At 36.0% G+C, this 22,662-nt stretch overlaps 1 protein-coding gene across 14 annotated transcripts in view; it reads left to right on the plus strand.

Moving 5' to 3' along the window:
- IKZF2 (IKAROS family zinc finger 2) overlaps positions 1–22,662 on the plus strand; it is a 163,313-nt gene that overhangs the window by 3,379 nt on the left and 137,272 nt on the right. For 8 of the 14 annotated variants that reach the window (XM_060623403.3, XM_060623397.3, XM_060623405.3 and 5 more), the window contains 2 exons: positions 302–350; positions 1,147–1,254. In XM_060623403.3, the coding sequence (XP_060479386.1) occupies positions 317–350; positions 1,147–1,254 (142 nt within the window). In that variant the 5' untranslated portion in view covers positions 302–316. The other 6 variants (XM_060623409.3, XM_060623407.3, XM_060623411.3 and 3 more) reach the window with 2 other exon arrangements.

A 22,662-nucleotide genomic window follows, 5' to 3' on the forward strand; every position in this document is an offset into this window, starting at 1 on the left:
ACCCTCTTGTTTTCTTTCTTTAAGTAAATTCTGATTAAGAGAGTCATTCCTTTCTTGCTACAGCCCATCTCACAGCACACTTATCTTTCCTATCCTATCTCCAGCAGGAATCAGATCATTTGCAGAAAGAGTTCACTGACTTGCAAATGAGCACATACAGTACACTGTAGTATGTTTCTTGGGCACAGGTTGCAGCAGCACCAACATGGGCTAATTGCTTGGAGCTTCAAATAAGTTAAGCATTTAATGGCAGATACTGAAAGGGATCATTGTGTAAAGGGTATAATCTTTTGTATTGCAGCACTGCACTTTGACTATGGAAACAGAGGCTATTGATGGCTATATAACGTGTAAGTATTCATTTTCATTAATTTGTTATTGGTAATAAAGTTACATTTGTGTTTCTAGTATTTTATTTTCTGAACTATTGTTTGTCAAGAATTCTATACTCTTATTTTCTATCTGTTCACAATTTCACCTTTAAATGAGTTGGAGAAAATAACAGCACAGAAGCAAAACGAAGGAAATATAGAAATACACTTTATTCATGATAACATTTTAATCAGTAGTAAGTAGCTTAGCAGATCAACACTTTTCTACTGGGGTTTTTCATTTACTTTAAGTTTAGAATGTCAGGTTACATATATGTCTACTAATATGGCATGTGCTAAATATTTACTACTTTGTAACCTAATTTTTCACACACATAATGTGAAAGCTCCTTAAGTTGACCTTTTTTTAGGAAACTTTCCTTTTAAACATCAAACTCTCCGATAGTATTTTGGAAAAATGCTCATTATAAATGCTCTATGCTTAATGGTTAAATTAGGTGTTCAAAGAAAATTTAGTTTTTCAACTGAAAAATACTTTAGAAATTGACTATTCCACTTGCTCGTGTTTTACAGTTAAGAATACTGTGATAATCAGATTTTGTAGTTTTTTTATTGTGGGCTGGTCATGGCTTTTCCTCATTTCATTCATTTGCTATATATTTCTAAATTATATTTCCTTATAGTTTCTTTTAAGGCAGAAATGGGTTACATTAAAATTTCAAAGCTGTGCATGCCTCTGCATGTATGAAGCAAAGTTGGTGATTAGATGTTATGTGACAATGAACAGAGACCAAAAGATTTTATTTTGTGAAAGCAGGTGACAATGAGCTTTCACCTGAAAGGGAGCACTCCACTATGGCAATTGACCTCACCTCAAGCACACCCAATGGACAGCACGCCTCACCAAGTCACATGACAAGCAGTAAGTCTTCATTTTATGATTTTTTTTTTCCTATTTCTCTAGCGACACACTTGAATTTGTTAGGTCTTTGGGGGTCCTCTCACATTGTGGTGTAGCTGCTGCTATAGATTTTGCTAAAGAAAGAACAACACAGATTTATTCCTGTCCATTCTAGTATCATAAAACATGAGCCTGCTTACTAGTCTGACCTATCCCAAGGTGGCATTTGGGAGCTGGTGCTTACCTGTATCAGGTAAGAAATGTTAGACTTTGCTGGTTATTGTTTTGACTTGCCAGGTTTGTGACTAGATTTGTTGTTGTTGTTGGATAAAAGAATATGGAAACAAGTCACTTCCAAAGGACTCTTCACAGTAGAAAAATGAAATGATTTTACCATTGCCTTGGTGTAAAGCTAATCCATCAGTGGTAGAATCGCAATGTTACTTTTTTTTTTTTTAATATGTGAAAGTTTCTCCTCTAAAGCATTGGAAGTGAAGTGTAATGGAAAATTTATGGATCTGATTTAAATCCATTTCTCCAACAAAATGAAAGCGTTTTGTTTTAGACTATCCAGGGAAGAACTGTGAACGTTAGGAAGGATGTTTTGAACTTGCAGGAATAGACCGTTTGGGCCACTATTTTTGATAGAGTCATTCATTGATGTAGTAAACATTGTTTTTGTGTAATAAAAGAGCAACTTGTATGCTGTCCGTGACAGAAGACAAAATACTTCATTAAGAATATGGCTTGTTTTCTCTTAATTATAATGTTTTATCAGTTTAGTTATTAGGTGCAAATGCTCTATTATGCCTTAAACGTAATTTGACATCTTATGTTTCCCTTATACTTTTGTATGTGTTATATTCTTGTGTAGAAAGGACATCTGGCTTATATGTAAATATAACTTAATTTGAAAGTTTTCTATTTGGGTGATGTGTGAAGGAAAGGAAATTTTTTCCCTTTTTTTTTTTAAACAAAGATTTAATAACTGAAGGAAACTGAATCAGCTACTAAATTATGAATATATTTTCAAGTTAATTCTGATTATCCAGAGAGAAGGAATTTTCCTTTCCAGTTTCCTCTTATAGTTCTCAAAACTTGAGGTTATTATAAAACTACTGGTTTTGTAAATAGTAAAGACTTCTGAATTATAAGCAAAAGTATATACAGTACTGTTGAATACATTTTGCAGTTCATTAACTTGAAGTGATATTAGTTATTGGCTTGAAATTTTGATTGAACTATGTGAATTTACTTACATAAAAGTTATCTTTTTATTACTGGGAAGCATTTCCCAGAATATTTCGTTCTGGAAGCAGTCTTTGAAATTCGTTTATCATGTAGAAAGAAAAACTAATAGTGAGTGAGTGAATGTATGTTAAATTATAGTGTTAATCTTTTGTAATGCATCTTGTAGCATTTATTTATTTTTTGGCTAGTTGGCTATAATCTAACAAAAGTTGTACTACTATTACAGTGTAGGTAATACGATTTTTATATTTTAACATTTAATGTTATTAGTTCCTTGGTAGAATAGATTTTTATTTCTCTGATAATTTTTGTTTCATTTCCTAAAGAGTAAAGATAGATTGATACGAAAATTTCTGTTAGCTTAATATTTAGCTGTCAGCTTTAGAAACTTTAGAAACTTTGAATAATCATAGACTCTTAGCTGTCATCCCCTGGCCACCACTAGGATATCAGCAGGAAAATACTTGTTAATTGGCTGCTTTATTTGTGAATTTGATTCTGGTTTTACAAGTACTCTTCAAAAAAGCAGTTCATCCGTTTATTTTAAGTAAACATCGCAGAGTGTGGGTATGATCAATTTGAACAAATAAGAACTATGCTTTTAACATTTGAGCTTTTCTCACCCAACAACAGTAAAATTATGTGGTAAAGAGTTCCCCCCCCCCCACCCACCCAAACTTACTAGCCCGTGGCAATCCCATGTTAATACAATCTTTGGCTAAGCTGCACATGTTTTCGTGTTTTTTCCAAAGAGTTGCAGGTTAAATATTTGGCTCTCACTTCAGAGCTGTGTGTTGCATCCTTTATGTAGCCTCTATTTACAGTATCTAGGTTACCCACTTAGGTGTTAGATGGAGAAGATACCCATTTTTCCTTTCTGTTAGATCTAGGAGAATATCAGCATTTTAGATTGCCAAGGCAAATAGTGGTGAAGAGGGACTCTTGTCTCTTACTTAGAACAAGAGACCTAAAATCGGTCACTCAGATGTTTTTCTGTGATTTGGAATAGTTTTTGTGTGTGTGGGGCCTGTCAGATCACTTGTGTCTGAGATGACCAGTTTTCCTGAATCCTTTTAAATGCAATTGTTGAACTTTATCAAATAAGAATAGCTTATTTATTTTCTGTAATTTTTTTTTTATGTCTTCGAATATACTTACTGAAGGGCTGTTGCATCCAAAAACAATTGCGATTTTGATTGAAAGTGTTCAAGCCCAAAGTAATGGGACTACCTTTGTGACAGAATAAGATAACCTTCAGTAGCAGCAAGGAGAGGACAGGACTATATGTGTAAGAGGAAGAAAGTTATTTTAAAGCAGCTTAGAAAAAAAAAATTAAAAGAATTAAAACCTTTGATTTTTTTAAAAAATAAAATAACATTCTGGCAATAAAGTATCAATAACCAGTGATAGCCCATTTACTTTGGTATTAGGAAAGTGATCAGTTTTAGCACAAAGTACTAGTCCTTAATTTAGGTTATTTGATGACCGTTCTAAGATGAAGGGTGTCTGTACAACTTGCTGCCAGTTATTGTATAAAAAATAATGACAGCAGCTATCATTATTTGACAGTGCTAGAAACGAACATCGGCAACTTGGGGGAAAACTAAAAATGTTATGATGTCTGACAGTTTGGGGTTTTAAAATTTAGCACGTAAGATAATCTTAAAAATTGAGGGGCGATATGGATCTTACCATTTTACAGTAGCTACTTCCTATGTTTTAGAATGAATTTTCTTAGAGAATTTTAGACTTTTTCTTCTGGAATAAGATCTCTTTGATAAAGAAGATGGGCATTGTTGCCTGAGATCATTAGTGTGCATATTGAGTCTGCTGACAATCTTCAGTGTCAGGGATGACAGTATATGCCTTGATGGCTACTGGAAATACACAGTGTTAAGTGATTTTAAAAATAGAATCTGAAAGTTAAGAATGTGCAACAGACAACTCAGACAGAACAATATAAAAATAATCCATATTGTATTTTGGCCTTTGTGATTCCTTCTGTTTCTGGGTTAGCTCCTCTCCAGTTCTTGCATAGTTGCTTCCATATCGGTTTCAAACTGCTCTATGTATATGTGCTGCCGACTATTTAAAACAAAATTTAAGGTTCAAAAATTTGTAACCTTACACGTTTTATCTTCTACTTTTATAATGCCAATAAGTAGATTTCCCTTGGAGGTAGTTAATGGTATGAAAATACATTGTGACACAGATTTTGTTTCTATTGCTTTAAAACTTTTTACGTGGATCACCTTTGCCGTCAATACTATTTACCAGTCAGTTTGATGGCCAGGTGGCATGTGTGGAATTGGAAGAAGTAGTAATTCTAGTTTTACAAGACTCTGACCAATAATCAGGTCAGGGAATCTAGTTTATTCTTTTCAGAGTGCTTCACATTCATTTTTTTTTCTTAGCTAGTTTCCATTTTTAGAGCCTAGTGAAGCAGAAGTGTATTATGATTTCCATTTTTCTTATGTAGAAATGGAGGTCTGAAGAAATCAGTTGGCCTTTTAGGTCCCTTAACAGAAGGATGGAGTTGTCAGGATTGGGACATAAAACTGTGATTTTACCTTGTGGGTTAGTTACATCACTTAACTGATATCTCTTTATAATGTTATTATCTCAGGGTGCCTGCCATGTCCAATACTGATTCATGTTTTGGTGACAAAACTGTATTATAGAAGTAGAGGAAGGTTATTATGAAGGTAGAGTGATATCAGATGCTCTCATGCACTTTTAAAAATATTGTTTAGGGGCGCCTGGGTGGCTCAGTCGGTTGAGCGGCCGACTTCGGCTCAGGTCATGATCTCACGGTCCGTGAGTTCAAGCCCTGCGTCGGGCTCTGTGCTGACGGCTCGGAGCCTGGAGCCTGTTTCGGATTCTGTGTCTCCCTCTCTCTGACCCTCCCCCGTTCATGCTCTGTCTCTCTCTGTCTCAAAAATAAATAAACGTTAAAAAAAAAAAAATTTTAAAACCTTCCCCCCATTCTCCAAAGCCCACATAAAAAAAAAAATATATATATATATATATATATATTGTTTATATTATGGGACTGACCAGCTTTCTGAATTGTCTTCTGTGGCTTCGTTTGGCAGTCACTCTTGGTTGGATTTCCATGGGATATACACCCTAATATAACACCAGATGGGCTTGATGTAAGAACTCACTCTGTGCTGAATTATTGTACTTAGATGCATATGTGTGTATATACATATATATATATCCATCCAGCATACATTTAGTTTTTTACTAGTCTGGAAATGAAGAGAAAAGTGTGATTTTATTTCCTTTTTTAAAAAAAGTTTAAGGGCACCTGGGTGGCTCAGTTGGTTGAGCGTCTGACTTCGGCTCAGGTCATGATCTCATGGTTCGTGAATTCAAGCCCCGCATCAGGCTCTGTGCTGACAGCTCAGAGCCTGGAGCCTGCTTCAGATTCTGTGTCTCCCTCTCTCGCTGCCCCTGTCCTGCTCACACTCTGTCTCTGTCTCTTAAGAAGTGAATAAACATTATGGGGCGCCTGGGTGGCGCAGTCGGTTGAGCGTCCGACTTCAGCCAGGTCACGATCTCGCGGTCCGTGAGTTCGAGCCCCGCGTCAGGCTCTGGGCTGATGGCTCGGAGCCTGGAGCCTGTTTCCGATTCTGTGTCTCCCTCTCTCTCTGCCCCTCCCCCGTTCATGCTCTGTCTCTCTCTGTCCCAAAAATAAAAAACGTTGAAAAAAAAAAAAAAGAAGTGAATAAACATTAAAAAACATATATACATTAAAAAAATTTTTAAAAAAAGTTTATTTTGAGAGAGAGAGCAGGGAGGGGCAGAAAGAGAGGAAAGAATCTCAAGGAGGCTCCTCACTGTCAGCACAGAGCCCAGTGAGGGGCTGCATCTTATGAACCCTGAGATCATGAGCTGAACTGAAATCAAGAGTAGGACTCTTACCCGACCGAGCTACCCAGGCGCCCCAAGTTTGATTTTATTTCTTTACACCTATCAGAGGTAAGTATCATGGTTATGAACTAAACCAAAAGGAAAAAAAGAAACTATAGGAAGTATGTATGTGTAGGGAATTAACAGTAAAAATGCTGTATATTTTTATTTGCCCCTCATTTCCCCCTCCTGGCAGTTTTAGACTGCTTCAATATAAGCATAAAAGTCTGTCTTCAACAAACAAATCAACTTATTATACAAGTATTATCCTTATTGCCTCTGTCTTTTTCCAAATCTGTCTTCCCTACTGGAAGTACGTTTTGGTTTTTTTTAATGTAACATGATTAATTAGGTTCTTTTGGGAGTCTTCCTTCAAGCTGTAATGAATTGAGATTTCTGGGTCCCATGCTCTTTTCTCCTAACTTTAAATATTGATATATTTTGATCTTATGATGTTCTGAACAATCAATAGCAGGGCGACAGTCATCAACTTAGGTGGAATGTGTTGGGTTTTTTCTTTGATTTTTTTTCCCTTTATATCTGTTTGGATCAAATATATTTATGGACCTGGTAGTATTTTCCTTTTGGAATTAATCAAGACTCAGAATGTCTATGCTTTGAAATAGGTAAGAAGTATTTGGGAACTATATATCCCTTATGATAAATGTTTACACTGGAGTGAGGAAAGGACGGAGAGCATAATTTATTGAATATATATAGGATGCCCAACACTATGCTAGATGCGTCCATATTATTTCACTTAGTCTCCATAACAGCTCTGTGAGGGAAGTAATTCTTCCACTTTATAATTACAGAAAACTGAGACACAGAAGCAATAGATTGTAAGTGTTTAAAAATACAGGCTTTGGAGTTATACATGCCTGTGTTAGAATTCCCACTTGCTGTGTGACCTTAGATGTGTTACTTCATGTCTCTGAGCTTCAGTTTCCTTATCTGTAGAACAGGGATAAGCCATACCTACTTCAGTGGACCGCTGTGAGGTTTAAATGAAGTAATACGTACAAAATACTTGCACAGTTGCTGGTGTATGCTTAGATGCAATAAATAATCACTGCTGCTATCACTCAGAAGAGTCTTTGCTTTATCATCGATCAGTGACTCATAATAAAAAGAGTTTGTTTTCAAATCCATTTCTGTTTGAAATTCAGATCATTTGCTCTTTCCTTTTTATTATGTACATCCATGGAACAGAGACAGAGGTTTCTAAGAATTCAGGGTAAAAATTGAAGAAAAGAATTTCTATTATTTAAAGCATGTGTGAAGATTTTGGTTAACAAAGAAGTAGAATTTGTGTGTTGGAAATTCTTTTTATTGGGTTTCAGTGTTCCTGGCTACAGCTTTATGTTTTTGGTTATATGTAACGAAAATCATTGCTTACCTTTGGTGCTTCAAGGATACCAGTCATTAAGAATGGAAAAAGAAAAAGTTCCTTTGATAGAGAAACCTATCTATATATATAATCAATTCTTTCTTAGAAGGTCTGCATCTAGGGGTACCTGGGTGGCTCATTCATTTGAACATGCAACTTTGGATTGGGTCATCATCTCACAGTTCATGAATTCGAGCCCTGCATTGGACTCTGTGCTGAGACTGCAGAGCCTGGAGCCTGTTTTGGGTTCTGTGTCTCCCTGTCTCTCTCTCTCTGCCCCTCCCCTGCTCATGCTCTGTTTCTCTTTCTCTCAAAAAATAAATAAATATTTAAAAAAATTAAAAAGAAGATCTGCGTCTAAAATTTCACCTCCTTTGATGCTTCTGGTGGTACCATAAATTCTTATTTGGTGGTACCTAATCACATTGTAGGCCTGATTGTTGCTAATTGTGCGTTTGGGGATAATAGTTACTTGTTTCACTTTTGAAGTAAGCTTGAAACGTATGATTATCAGTTCTAGGCATTTGCTATGTTGCTGTATTATTCTAATTGATTAATTCAGCAAGTTTATAAGCTACCTTTTATGCATCAGGCACTGCAAGGCAAATCCGGAGGTGAATAGTACACTGTTCTCCAGGAGCTCACATTCTAGTTTGAAAGACGTTTAAGCAGAGCATTATACTGTGGTATGCTCAGTGTTCTGATTGTTACGTGGAATGAAAGGTGGTACTAGTTCAGAAAGTCTTCCTAGAAGGCCGCTTGAGCTGAGACTTATCAAAGGAAGAGGATTTAGGAGAGAAGTGGAAGGCTTTTTCAGTAAATGAAGTATCCACCGTGAGAGCTGAGAAATAGCATGGCATGTTCTGGAAAATAAAAGCAGGTTAGTATTTCTAGAGTGTGAGGTTGGTGCCCAGGATTTGAGGCCACAGATGACTCTGCACAATTAATCAGGCAAGATGAAGGAATATCTTGTATAAGAGAAATTTTTGGATTTCATTTTCAAGGGAGCCAAGGCTTTTAACAAAGCAGATGACTTCTGTCTTTTGATTGACATGGATCACACTGGCTGTATTGTGGGGAAAAAAAGATTGTGGATGAGGACCTGTCTAGACGCAGGGGTATTTTTAACAGCTATTGCAATGGTTGAGTGAGAAGTTGTGAGAGCTGGTGATAGTGGGGACAAAAAGGAAGAAAAGGATTTGGGAAATATTTCATAGCTCAAAGTGGATTGGACTTGGATAGTAGGATTAAGGAGAGAAGGAAGTTCATGATGGTGACTCCTAGATTATTGGATAAATGGTAGTAGGTTCCATTAGGGAGGATAGGAAATACTGGAGAGGTTTCCAGGAAAAGATTTAGTTTAGTTTAATTCTGGATCCAGAGAGTTTGAAGCACATGTAGGATTTGGAAGAAGATAGCAATCAGGCATATGGACAGATTATACTGGAAATCTCATAGGTAGCTTGTGATTTTGTTATTTGCTACTGTATTACTTGAACAGTAGTTTAGTATTTTGAAAAAATTATTCCACGAGTCAGTCCCAGCATTTGATCAGTGATTTTATTTTCCTACTTGCCCAGTTAAGTCAAAATTCTATATTGAAATGTATGAATACAGGTTTTAATGAACTCTTTCTGCTTAATGGAGTCTTCTTATGCTAGTCTCAGAATTTGGATTAGTTGAAGCGATTGACTCACCGATTTTTAAACAAAATATGCTGGCCCTTCTCTTTAAGTTTTTGTGGTATATTTAGTATCATATCTATTAGGGTTATTTATATTTAAAAATCATAAATTTAATGTATACCATATACTCCAGTGCTTCTACTGTAATGATTTGTCTTTACTCTGTAACCTGTTTCTTTATAAATATATAATATTTATAAATATAATTTATATAATTATATAATAATATATATAATTAAAAGAGATGAGGAATGATTTGTTAGCTCCTGGCCAGTTCTGCCACATTGATAGATGGATATTTAGTATTTTTGTCCAGGGCTTTTTTTTTTTAAACTTTAAGATAAATATACATACATGATACATATTATTTGAAAATGGTTTAGTACCTATTTAACTTGTTTTTAAGTTTATAATACTGTGCCTGTTGGGGTAAAATTACCTAGGATGTGATATGGAAAACATCTTAATTAATTTATTTATTATCTCAAAATATCCATAATAGAACTCCATCTTAAAAATGTAAGCTTTGATTACCTGAGACACCATAGAATTCCAAATGAATGTTAATGATGGAAATACTTCATCTGAGATTTCCTGTATATGGAGATTCAGAACTCTCTAGAGAGATATTTTTCATCTTTCAATCATTGATCCAGTAAACATTTATTAAGGAGTTACTTTGTGTGATGCACTGCTGATGCTGGGGCACAAAAAATATGTTAAGAGTTTTGTAGAGAGGGATACTGTCTTTCAGGTTCCAAATGAATCCGTATTTTATTTGAGACATTAATAATCCTATTGCATTTAGAAGCAAATAAGTGTGGTATACTTACTGTGAGTTATATCCATTATAAATGAAGGAATTGCTTCTCACCTTTTACCACCAAGAGTTGTTCAAAAGTATATAAATTTGAAGATGCACAGTGAAACAGTGATGAAAATGCAACAAGCTTTCAAGTAGGTTCCCAAAGGTTAACATTTCCCCAAGAAATTTTTTATGATGCAAGATTTGGCCATAAGCCTTACAAGTTCTGAAACTTGATTGGCAGCACACTTAGAGTGGATTCAGATCTCCGGATTGACTTATATAAACAAGTTTATAAAATTGATATTTAAAATCAGAAGGCCAATTTATGTCTGTACATTGATTAAAAATAAAACAAACAAAAAACCCCAACCAAATAATAGAGGATCTGGATGACTCCATTTGGCTTGACCAGAACATTTTGTTCTTGTGAACTGACCTATAGGGGTGATCAGCAAAGGTCACTTGGTAAGCAAAGAATCTGAAGAAAAGGAGTTAGTTATGTAATTCAAATGTTTAATGGCTTCAGACTAAGAGAGTCTAATATGTTCAGCATCATGGTAGAGATAGCATTGCCATTTGGGTCATTATGGTTAAGTCCATTGTCTAATTTCTTCTTCTCTGGATGGACATGGATTTAGATTGCATAGATATAGGTTCAGCCAAAATACTTGTAGGAGTTATTTTTTTTCTCAGCTTCCTTGGCTAAATCCTCCGGATTCAGTCTTTAACTCATGTTATTACGTGTAATCAGGTTACAACCAATTTTGCTAGCCTAGGTTGGATTCATTTTCTTCAGTGTAATTTTACATTCCTGATTTAGATTTGTTGATTGTTGATTTCATAGCTTAACTCTAAAAATAATCTTACAATGTATACAAGGATACTCCAACTACTATTACCTTAAATTCAAACTTCTATTTTCTCTTCACAGAAACGTTGATAGGTGATATGGTCAGCAATTTAAGACGTCTTAAAATCAGTTTTTTTGTTTGTTTGTTTGTTTGTTTTTGAGAGAGAGAGTGAGAGCAGAGAGCACGAGCTGGGGAGGGACAGTGGGAGAGGGAAAGAGAAGAGAATCTTAGGCAGGCTCCATGCCTTGTGAGGAGCCCAACAGGGGACTCAACACAGGGCTCAACATGAGGCTGTATATGGCTCCAACTCATGACTGAAATCAAGAGGAGGGCCCTTAACTGACTGAACCACCTAGGTGCCCCTTAAAGTTTTAAATGAAGATGGGAGATAGCACTGCCACCTGAGAAGGACACCTTAAGTTAGTTGGGGATCTAGAAGTTCTCTTAGTTTATAGGTCAAGAGGAACAAATACTACACCAGTTTCATGAAATCATTGTAGTAGTCTGATGATAGCAAATGAGATTTTATACAAAAGTACGGTATTTTAGTTTAGCTAATAAGGAAGGCTATCTTAATTACTGGATGTGAATTTGAGAATATTTGTCAAAGCATACAGCTTTATTTGGGGGCCAGACATTGATTACAGAAATGCTACTCATAGATTTTCCAGATGTGAATCTTCGAGGAAAATGACCATGCCCTATCTCTTCATTCTCTAGTAGTTATTTGTTGAATTAAGGAAATACTTATGATTATATTCAATATATATATTTAAGTAATGTGTTTCTGACCTATTTGAGGAAGTTTGAAAAGTTAAATTTTTAAGTATTGAAATAATTCTGAAATCCTAACTTGTGATTTTGTCTGTTTGGGAATGTGTTGTTTTTAACCGTGTCTCACTCTAAAAAAAGACTTTGTAATCTTAATGTTTTTGTTTAATGTTCATTTTTGAGAGAGAGAGGGAGAGAGAAAGAACACATATAAGCGGGAGAAGGGTAGAGACAGAGGGAGACAGAAAATCCTAAGCAGGCTCCACACTGTGTCAGTGAGAACCCCTATGTGGGGCTCAAACCCATGAACCTTGAGATCATGACCTGAGCTGAGATGCTCAACCAACTGAGCCACCCAGGCCCCCCCACCCCCAAAATTTTGTAATCTTCAGATCAGCCCCTAAAAGATGGTTTTTGAGATTCTAAACAGCTTTTAAGTTTTCTAATTCTATACAATCATGTTCAGTGGAATCAAGTGAATGTAAATGTTTCCATGAATATTCTCTGGTCACCATAATCATCTTCATTACTATTATCTTTATATAGCACATTTAGAGTTTACAGATTGAATTCCACATACTTATAATTTTGAAATCAGTTCTCTACCACTTATTTAAAACTAATTTTAGTGGCATGTACAAAATGAAATGCTTCAATTAACTTTTCTTATGCACTCCAGATATTTTGTGGAGCATATAATTAATCAGTGTAAAGTCACGTTCTAATAAATTAACATTCTGGGTGTCTACACCTTTGACATTTTTGTCATTGCTCTCTTATTGTCATGGAAGTTATAGTTCTTATTACACCTCACTGTATCAACCCTACCTTCTTACTAAGATACAGCATGCAGGACTTGGTCATCTTTTGAAGTGCTAGGATGCTGCATTGCTCTGTTTCTGTTGAATTAGCTTTAAGAATTTCTGGTTGAGTTCTAAAGAGGTGCCATTCATTTCTTCTACAACAATATGAATTTTTTCTTGTGGTGATTTTCATAAAGATCCTTGTTTAAAAAATAAACATTATAACCAATCATACCTGGTCATTTTTAGGTATTGCTTTAAAATCCAAACACTTTAAAAACTGATTCTAATATAGTATTTTGAAATATGAAATGAATTCTATTCTAATGCTGAATGTTTGCAAAATATTTGAAAGCAGTAATAGATATTGTGTGGACATAACTGCAAACTAGAAAAAGGAATATATTTTCTGGGAGTCTGCTGTTTTTAAACTCTCAAAATATGAATTACACACCACGATCTGTCTGAACTATGACACATTAATGACCTAACGACAGTTTTTGGATTCAGTTTTTTGGAAACAAAAACAGACAAAAAAGAAACCTCTTTCTGTGCCCCCCCCCAAAAAAAAACACAATTTAAAATAAATTATTTTTACATAAATTGTTATTACAGTAAGGCTCTTTGCATAAAAAAAACATTTTTATGACTTTGAGTAGTTTTAGTTGGCCCCAAAGTTTTGAGTACAATAGCTGGTAATGAATTTGAAGAGATAATATTTTTTCAGCAAATCAGAGAAGCTTTCATTAACTAAACAATTGCTGCCATACAACTGTATGTACAAGAATGTGCCATATATGTTTTAAAAGCATATGTGTGTTTATGTGCGCATTTGTATATGTGCATACATGTGAATGCAAAGAATAAGGACAAGAAAGAACTATCACACTATTGATAGAATTCATTTTGGAGTCTGGGAGAGTAAATGGGGCATTTTATCATTTATTCCAAATAGTTCTGCATTATTTGGATTTTTCACAAAAGATCTTTTACTTGTGTAATTAAAAAACACCCTAATTCAGTCAGACATCTTCTCAAACAAAAAGTCTGAAACTTTTCTGTAAGAACCAATGATAGCTCTGATCACATGGATTTAACTTTGAAATTTCAATGATGTTATACAGTAATGAAAATAGACTATTGCCATTAATGATAAATACTGAAGTCAGGGGTATTCTCATATACAAATGGTGTCTTCAGACTCCTTCAATACCATTTTAGATTTAGTCTTAGTATAAGGTATTTTCTTAATTGCTATAATACAGTGGAATTTCCAAATAAAGTAATATATGCTGCATTTTTTTTTATGAGTGATATTCATTCATACCATGAGATACTGAAGTAATATACATATCAGTGTACTTCCAGAAATGGTAAGGAGACATAGCATTATGATACCAAAATAAATCTGAGTGGAGTAAGTTATCCCCTCCCTCCTGTAAGGGCACCTGGGTGGCTCAGTGGGTTAAGTGTCGGACTCTTGCTTTTATAGCTCAATTCATGATCTCACGGTCATGAGATGAGACCGAACCCTGTGTAGGGAGCTGCGCTGAGCGAGGAGCTTGCTTAAGATTCTCTCTCTCTCTCTCTCTCTCTCTCTCTGTCTCTCCCTCCCTCCCTCTCTCGCTCTCTCCCTCTCTCCCTCTCTCCCTCTCCCTCTCCTTCTCCTTCTCCCTCTCCTTCTCCCTCTCCTTCTCCCTCTCCTTCTCCCTCTCCTTCTCCCTCTCCTTCTCCCTCTCCTTCTCCCTCTCCCTCTCCCTCTTCTCTGCCCTGGTCCTCTATTGACACTCTTTCCCTCTAAAAAAAAAAAAAGGTTGTAACCTGTATATGATGACAATCATGTTTACTTTTTAAAAAGTGCCTTAGTCTCTTTTTCATGTTCATCAGTTTATTTTTTAAAGTTTTAAAATATTTTTAAATGTTCATTGATTTTTGAGACAGAGAGAAAAAAAAAGAATGAGTGGGGGAGGGGCAGAGAGAGAGGGGGGTCAGAGGATCCCAAGTGGGCTCTGCACTGCATCAGCAGAGAGCCTGATGTGGGGCTCGAACTCATGAACCACGAGATCATGACCTGAGCCGAAGTCTGACGTTCAACAGACTGAGCCGCCCAGGCGCCCCTCATGTTCATCAATTTAAAACTCCATTGAGTATTGCTAACTTTTATATTAAATCTTTTAAGGATACACTGTTTTTGGCAAGACAGCTGTGGTATGTTACTAATGGCAGTAGGACCTGTGAAAATAACTTCAATTATATGAACGGGAAGAGCAGAGGTGTGAAGTATAAGGGAACTAAAAAACCAGCTAGCTCAAGAAGAAAGAAAGAATAAATGTGGTGAGTGCAGCAGTGAGGGGTAAGCCACAGAATCCACTAGAGTTCCTGGATCTACCAGAGAGAGGAATAGGACAAAAGAAAAATAGTATCTTTCCTTCCTTTTTTTCTTCTTTCAGAAAGTATAAAGAATTTATTTATGAACTAATTAAAGAAATTACCTGTTTGAATGATGAAGAATGGGCAATAAGGTTGGAATGGTTTCTAGTAGAAGATGAATGATAAATATTGAGATTCAATAGAAAGACGTTTACTTCTTCAGATATCTGAAAGCCAGGCAGTAGGAGATGGGGTGGTTAGAATAACTGGAGTACTCTGGGTATCATTCTAGAAAGATGGGTAGATGGAAGCAGTGAAGTTGTTAGCACCTATAGTAGGTTGCTTGCTATCATAAACAGTGGTATTACTTATGGTCACTTAGGACTAGTCTGTTTCTTTTATCTTTTGCAAAAGTGACTGTGAAATAAATATACTGTGTGTGAGAGGTACCCTAATTGGTTGTATTTCTGAATTATCACCAATACAGTAAACTTTGGTCTTGTCCCTCAGCTGCCTTTTTATTTCACTTCAGTGGGAAAGGGGTTAGGGAGTTAGAGAAAGCCATAGTCCTGACAGAAACAGTAAGAACTTTCTCTGCTTTTTTTTTTTTTTTTTCCCTCTTGGGAGGTGGCAATGAGGAAGGAACTTGATATTGAGCAGATGAGATGGGGTTTTGCATCCAGTTTTTGTTCTCTGATCTGTTGTTTTTCCATTTTCCTCCTGAAGTATCTAAGACACAAGCACTGAGTGTTTTAAAAGACTTTCCTGAGACCATACTCTGTCAGAGACTTAGAATTCCCAGGTTGGCTTTTACCCACTGGAATACTCTTCTAAAATTAACCTGGTGATAATACTGCAGTAAAAATTTATCAGACATGAGACGAACTTTACACATGTATTATTGTTGAATGAAAAGTTTGCTAAGCTCATAAATAATAAAAACAAGATCAGGGTATATGTTTAACTTGCTTAAGAAAACTGTTTTTAAGCCTATTAAAAGTAACATTTTATTTTTAAGATACTTTACACTATTTGAAATGCTTTCACATCTAACGTACAATGTGCTCATTAAAACGTGAACTTAAATATTTATTTAAGCAGTCCCTGAGGAATTTACTCTTCCTGGCAGTACTTAAGCATTTTATTACTAGAAAATAATAAGCATATATATTTTTTAAATTACAGGATTAAATGAATTTTCCCTTCCCCTTCCTCCATAGTGTAAAAAACTGAGTCCTGGTATTGTATGTCAGATCTGTGACCCCTAGGCAGATATTTCATGTCTTGGCATCTCAGTTTGTAAAACAGGGACATTAATATCTGCCTTGTCAGAGGAGTGGCGAGCATTAGGAATAATATACATAAAGTCTCCAGAATGGTGACTGTCACATGGTAAGTAAACCAGAATGGTAGGTATTATTTTGTTAGATACAAAGAATATAAGAAAAAACTTGAATCAAATAGCTAAGAAATAGACTCCACAAACATGTTATATTAAATAGTCTTCTACGAAGGATATGCTTTTACACCAACAACTGTAATAATAGTAAAAAAAAAAAAAGAGTGAAAAGCATTGCCAATAAAACACAAGATATCTGCATCAATGACTAGATATTTTCATTCCTCATCTGAGTGCTGTCAGTCCTTGTTTGAAAAGAAACGTCTGTGCAGATATGAGGCAATTATTAATTCTGTTGTATTCAAATCAATTACTAAAGAAATGAAACTAAAATTACCTAATTAAAGCGAATCACAAATAAACCTGCTCTGTTTGTGAGGGATATAATTGAAATGGTAATTGCGCAGTAGTGGTAATGCATTTCATTTGAGGACGGCAGTTCAGAAGATGCATTTGAGGCAGGACTTGACTGTCCGGTGTGCCCTCCTCTTGACCTGGCCCAGAGTGATCTGTTAGCAGGGACTTGTTTACTTATTTACTGGATGTATTGGTGAGTGAATTCCCAGTATGGTTCTGAAATTTCATAAATTCCATACTCATGGTGCTCTGTGTCCTATATCATAACACATCACCCTGTTGTGTATCTGGGATTCTCAGCTGTGTATCAGACCCTTCTAATGGCCATTTTCCCCCTTTTATCTTGTGAGCAATCAGGGAGAAAAGTGGATATTCTTTTAAAAAGATTTTATAGGGCGCCTGGGTGGCTCAGTCGGTTAAGCGTCCGACTGCAGTTCAGGTCACGATCTCACGGTCTGTGAGTTCAAGCCCCGCGTCGGGCTCTGGGCTGATGGCTCAGAGCCTGGAGCCTGCTTCTGATTCTGTGTCTCCCTCTCTCTCTGACCCTCCCCCGTTCATGCTTTGTCTCTCTCTGTCTCAAAAATAAATAAAGTTAAAAAAAATAAAAACAAAAGATTTTATAGCAGAGTACATATAAACAGACTACTCATAGGTCATTTGGTTAAAAGGTGCAGAAATCTTTATAAATCCCAATGAGATCATTTAAAGATACATATTTTGTTTTTCATGTCCAAGTTTAGCTTTTCTTGGGTCAGGGTTACTGTTAGCATAGTGACAGTGTAATCAGTCTTTCAAACCAAATGATCTTTTTTTTTTTTTTTTAAGTTTATTTATTTTGAGAGAAAGAGAGTGAGCATAGCCTGTGTGCAAGTGTGGGAGGGGCAGAGAGAGAGGAAGAGAGAGAATCCCAAGCAGGGTCCATGCTGTCAGCGCAGAGCCAGAAGTGGGGCTTGAACTCACAAATGATGAGATCGTGACCAGAGCCGAAATCAAGAACTGAGCTACCCAGGTGCGCCTCAAGCTAAATGATCCTTTTTATTCAGGAGTAATTTCTTCTTTAAAAACTAGGAAGCCTCAGGGCATCCTGGTGGCTCAGTAGGTTAAGTGTCCAGCTTCGGCTCAGGTCATGATCTCAAGGTTCGTGCATTCGAACCTTGGGGCAGGATCTGTGCTGCCAGCCTGGAGCCTGCTTCGCATTCTGTGTTTCCCCTGCTCTCTGCCCCTTTCTGGCTCCTGCTCTGTCTCTCTCGTCTCTCTCAAGCAAACATTAAAAAAAATTTAAAAAAAAAGTAGGGAGCCTTTATCACTTCCTATCTTGTTTTACCTTTACTCCCTTATTTGTGTTCATCTTATCTCCCCTGTGTAACTGGAATCTCCTTGAGGGTAGGGGAAATGACTGTAATCTCTTGCCAAAGGATAGCAGACAGAGATGAACAGGCTTGAATTTATATTATTGGCTGTGCTGTGTGTTAGTCTTCACTTCCTCATTTATAAATGAGGGAAAGTTAATGCTTGTCTCTTGGGGTTATTGTGAGGATTAATAAAATAACTTTAGTTAAAGCTTCTATCTGTCACACTGCCTAACAGATTTCAAGAAATAATTCAAGAAATATTAGTTACTGTTTTCTATAGAAGCTAGCTAGCACAGTGCCTTATACATAGAAGTCTCTCAATTAAGAAAGTTGCCTGTTAATTTAAATATATTATGAGTTAATATGTGTTGCTTATCTGACTGGATACATTAGAGACAGATCTCAATTATTCTTGTAAGTTATCACCACAGGTTTGGACACTTAAGCACTATCTGTGATGAGGATATCAGTGACTAAATCACCCAGCTAGTCTTTTTACCCACGGAGCAGTTTTAAAATAAATGGTCTAAAGTTAGCACTAGCTTACTCTCTTCTCAACACACATTCAAGCAGAATACTGCAGAATACTACATTGGAGTAAAAGTTTCAAGTACTTACTTAAAAGTTTCACATGGCTTCATAAAATTACATGTTTTCAGGCCAGTGTCACTCTCTAGAATGTAGAGATAGGTGTTTTTTTTTTTTTGTTTTGTTTTTGACGTTTATTTATTTAATTTGAGAGAGAGAGAGAGAGAGAGAGAGAGAGAGAGTGTGTGTGTGTGTGTGTGTGTGTGTGTGTATGTGTATGCGTGCACACACACAAGAGAGAGAGGGAGAGAGAGTCCCAAATGACTCCACGCTTGCTTGCATAGAACCCGATGCAGGGCTCGAACTAATGAACCATAAGAGCATGACCTGAGTCAAAATCAAGAGTCAGACACTTACCTGACTGAACCATCCAGGTGTCCCTAGAAATAGGTTTTATAAAAGACTTTAAAAGACCTGTAGAGAATCTTGACTTTATTTACATATATGTGAAAGTATATATTGCATATACATATATTTATATTCATATAAATAAGCATTATATGTATGTCTAATTTATGTGTATGTGTATATATGTAAATATATGTGTATATATGAGTGTATGTATATCTGTGTAGTTATATATATATTCATACATATGTATATGTGTGTGTGTGTGTGTATATATATATATATATATATATATATATATATATAAAAAGAAATGAAATTCACCTGGAGACATTTTGATTATTTGTTGGTATTATTTAGAAAGTCTATACTTTTAAAGTTACTTGTAATAACTTTAAATAATAACAATAACTTTAGATAATAATTATTATTATTTTCAAGATTTTCAATCTTCATGATCTAAACTCTCCCAAATCATTACCTTCCTGTTTACCAGACACATATGAAAAGGGATATCATATTGCTGCTGTTTCAGTGAACTCTCATCCAGTAGCTCAATCCCAAAGATCGTTTAAAAACTTGTGAATCAAATGGCTCTTACTTAAAACTGTACAGTTCTGCTTATGCTAGATTGTGAGGTCAGACTTCAATTCTCTTAGACCAACTGTGTTAATTGTCACATTTGTCCATGATATAGTTATCATAACAGTACCTAGGATCAGTTATACAACCCTTATAAAAGTTTTTCTTTTGCAGTTTTCATCTGAATCCTTTTATGAAATACTGTTTAAATGTGTCCAAGCAATTTTGGATGAGCAATGGTTATCTAGTTTTGCAAACATTGTTTGTAATTATTCCTCTAGCCACAAGAATTAAGGCAGTAATATCTAATAGCTTGGAGAATACCAAGTCTTCTCATTTTTTAATTGTAAAAGATCATCTTCTTTTTATTGCTTCTCTACTTGTGATTTCCCTTTTAAAAAAAATTACAACAAAATTGTATGTCATTTGGAAGCTCATGAAATGTAGTTCTCTTAACATAAGTTTCTATAAATTAATAAGCCCATTATACTTAACTGGCATATATAGGAAAGCAGTGTACTTAATCCTACCTAAAATGAAAGTGTGTGTATTCATCTAGGAGCAATTTAATGGTAACAGGTTATCTGCATTTTTATACTGAAAAAGAACCCTTTGTGGTAATCAATCTGTGATTTTTCTATTTGTTTTTTTTTTCTTGTGTGAGTGGTTGAATTTGAATTGCTGCAAAACATTTTTAGCTGCTAGCTAGTTTGTTTTTAATCAGTTAATGAGCATTGTTACTTTCTTGGGTGGCTCTTCAGGACAGTGACAACCTTCACTCCTCCAGATGCATCCTTTTCAAGTGTGGAGTTCATGGATATTTGGGATATTAATATATTTTCAGGATCATGTATCTAGATGGGCACAAAGCTGGTGATTGATTCCTATTAATTGTATTTATCACTTTATAATAAAGCATTTTGTTGCTTTCGAATGCTCTTATACTTTGAATTTTGAGTTTTTACTTTTCTGCCTATGAGACCCTAGGCTGGGAAATTATATATTATATATTTCCATGTTTCTATTTTTATCGTGTGTTTTGATTTTCTAGGCTAGTGGCTATTGAGATAAAGGAAATAATCCAGTTAGTTGAAATCAGAAAGCTAGAAGCTTTTGGTAGAAATGTGAGAAGTGTCTACTGCCTCTAAGAGAACAATATAGAGAAGGACTGGCTTCATTAGAAGTGTCATTATCAGTGGGTGCCAGTGACTCAGTGAACAGGAAACATCTGGTGCTCACCTTCATCCATTAGCAGCACTTCTGCCTCCATCTGCAGGTCCTCTTCTCTATTTATTTTTTAGGTACTGATGGTGCTCTGACTTTCAAATCTACGTTTGGTATTGTTCCTTTTCCTCAAGCTCCAAGTCCAGTGCCTCAGGAAACTTTGGCTTCACATCTAAAATATATCTTGGGGTGCCTGGGGGACTCAGTTGGTTAAGTGTCTGACTCTTCATTTGAGCTCCTGTCATGATCTCATGGTTTCTTGAGATCAAGCCCCACGTCAAGCTCCCCACCCAGCGAGGAGCCTGCTTAAGATTCTCTCTCCCTCTGTCCCTTCCCAGCGCCTGTGTGGGCTCTTGGCATCTGTCTGTCTGTCTGTCTCTCTCTCTTGATAAATAAATAAATAATACATCCTGAATTTGCATGATTCTTACCATGTTCACTTCGACAACTTTGGGCTGAGCTACCATCATTTCCCAATCCCCTCAGCCTAAAATATTGTAGAATCTTATACCGGGTCTTCCTGTTACCATTCCTGCTCCTCTGTTCCCCATCATGCACCCAGTAGGCGAGAAGTGGACTTTCTGAAACCTAAATCACATCACAACAATCCATCGCTTCAAACACAATTTTTTTTTGTTGTCGTTGAAAGTAGAATAAAATTAAAATTTCTTTCTGAAGTCTACAAGATCCTAAAGGTTGTGGCCTTTGCCTCCATCTCTGAACTCCTCTTCCTTCATTCTTCTTGTTCTCTAAACTTTCAAAATACCTTCTATCTTTTTTCTCCTTGGACACGGCAGATTTATTCCCTTGAGGGTCTTTTTCTTACTGTTCCTTCTGTTTGGAACACTGTTGCTTCATAGCTTTGCATGAAAGCCTCCTTCTTTTCTTCTCTCAACTTAATTGTTGCCTCCTTGGAAAGGCACTTCCTGAGCACCCCGGGTAAATAAGCTCCCTCAGGCATTCTATGACATTACTCTATTTTCTTGGTCATATTTGGTAGTATCTGAAATTATTTAATTTATTTATTTGTCACTTCTCCCAACACATAACTTGAGGAACATTTGTATCGGTTACTCACATAGCCCTAGTGCCCAGAGTAGAACCAGGAACATAGTAGGTGATTTGAGGTAGGCTCAGCAGCTAACTGAATTCCTATCCTTTGCCTTCCATAAATAGATTTCTGTGTGTGTGTGTGTGTGTGTGTGTGTGTGTGTGTGTGTGTGTGTATGTGTGTGTGTGCACACATGCACCTTTATCATAAACACAGTATTTTATATTGTAATATCCATTCTGTAGCCTACATTTTAGAAATCTATATATTAGGCCCATGGTCACCTGGGGTTAGAGTAGTAGAACAATGATTTAAAGCCTTGTCTTCTGGCTTTGGCTTGGTGTGCCTGCCCTTACATAAAATTTTCATTCCTTTTTATTAATTTATTTACTCCACTTAGCACAAATACTGGGTACCTGTCTGCACTAAAAGACAGCAGTCTCTGTGGGTGCAGCTGTTCTTGTATTTTGAGGTGAGATCTAGTGGAAGTGGTTGAGTACTGACCTTCAAGTTACATAGACATGGAGTTGATTCCTAGCTCTGCTCCTTACTTTAAAGTTAAGCCTTAGGAATTACTGATATTTGATTGTTTTTCAACTATGTGACCTTGGGAATATTCCTTGGATTTTCTACATTCACTTCCCTCAGCTACAAATAATAGGTTCTAAGGTTTTACCTTAA

Source organism: Panthera onca, chromosome C1 (assembly GCF_046562875.1).
Source record: "Panthera onca isolate mPanOnc1 chromosome C1, mPanOnc1 haplotype 2, whole genome shotgun sequence".
In the NCBI taxonomy this organism is placed as follows: Eukaryota; Metazoa; Chordata; class Mammalia; order Carnivora; family Felidae; genus Panthera; species Panthera onca.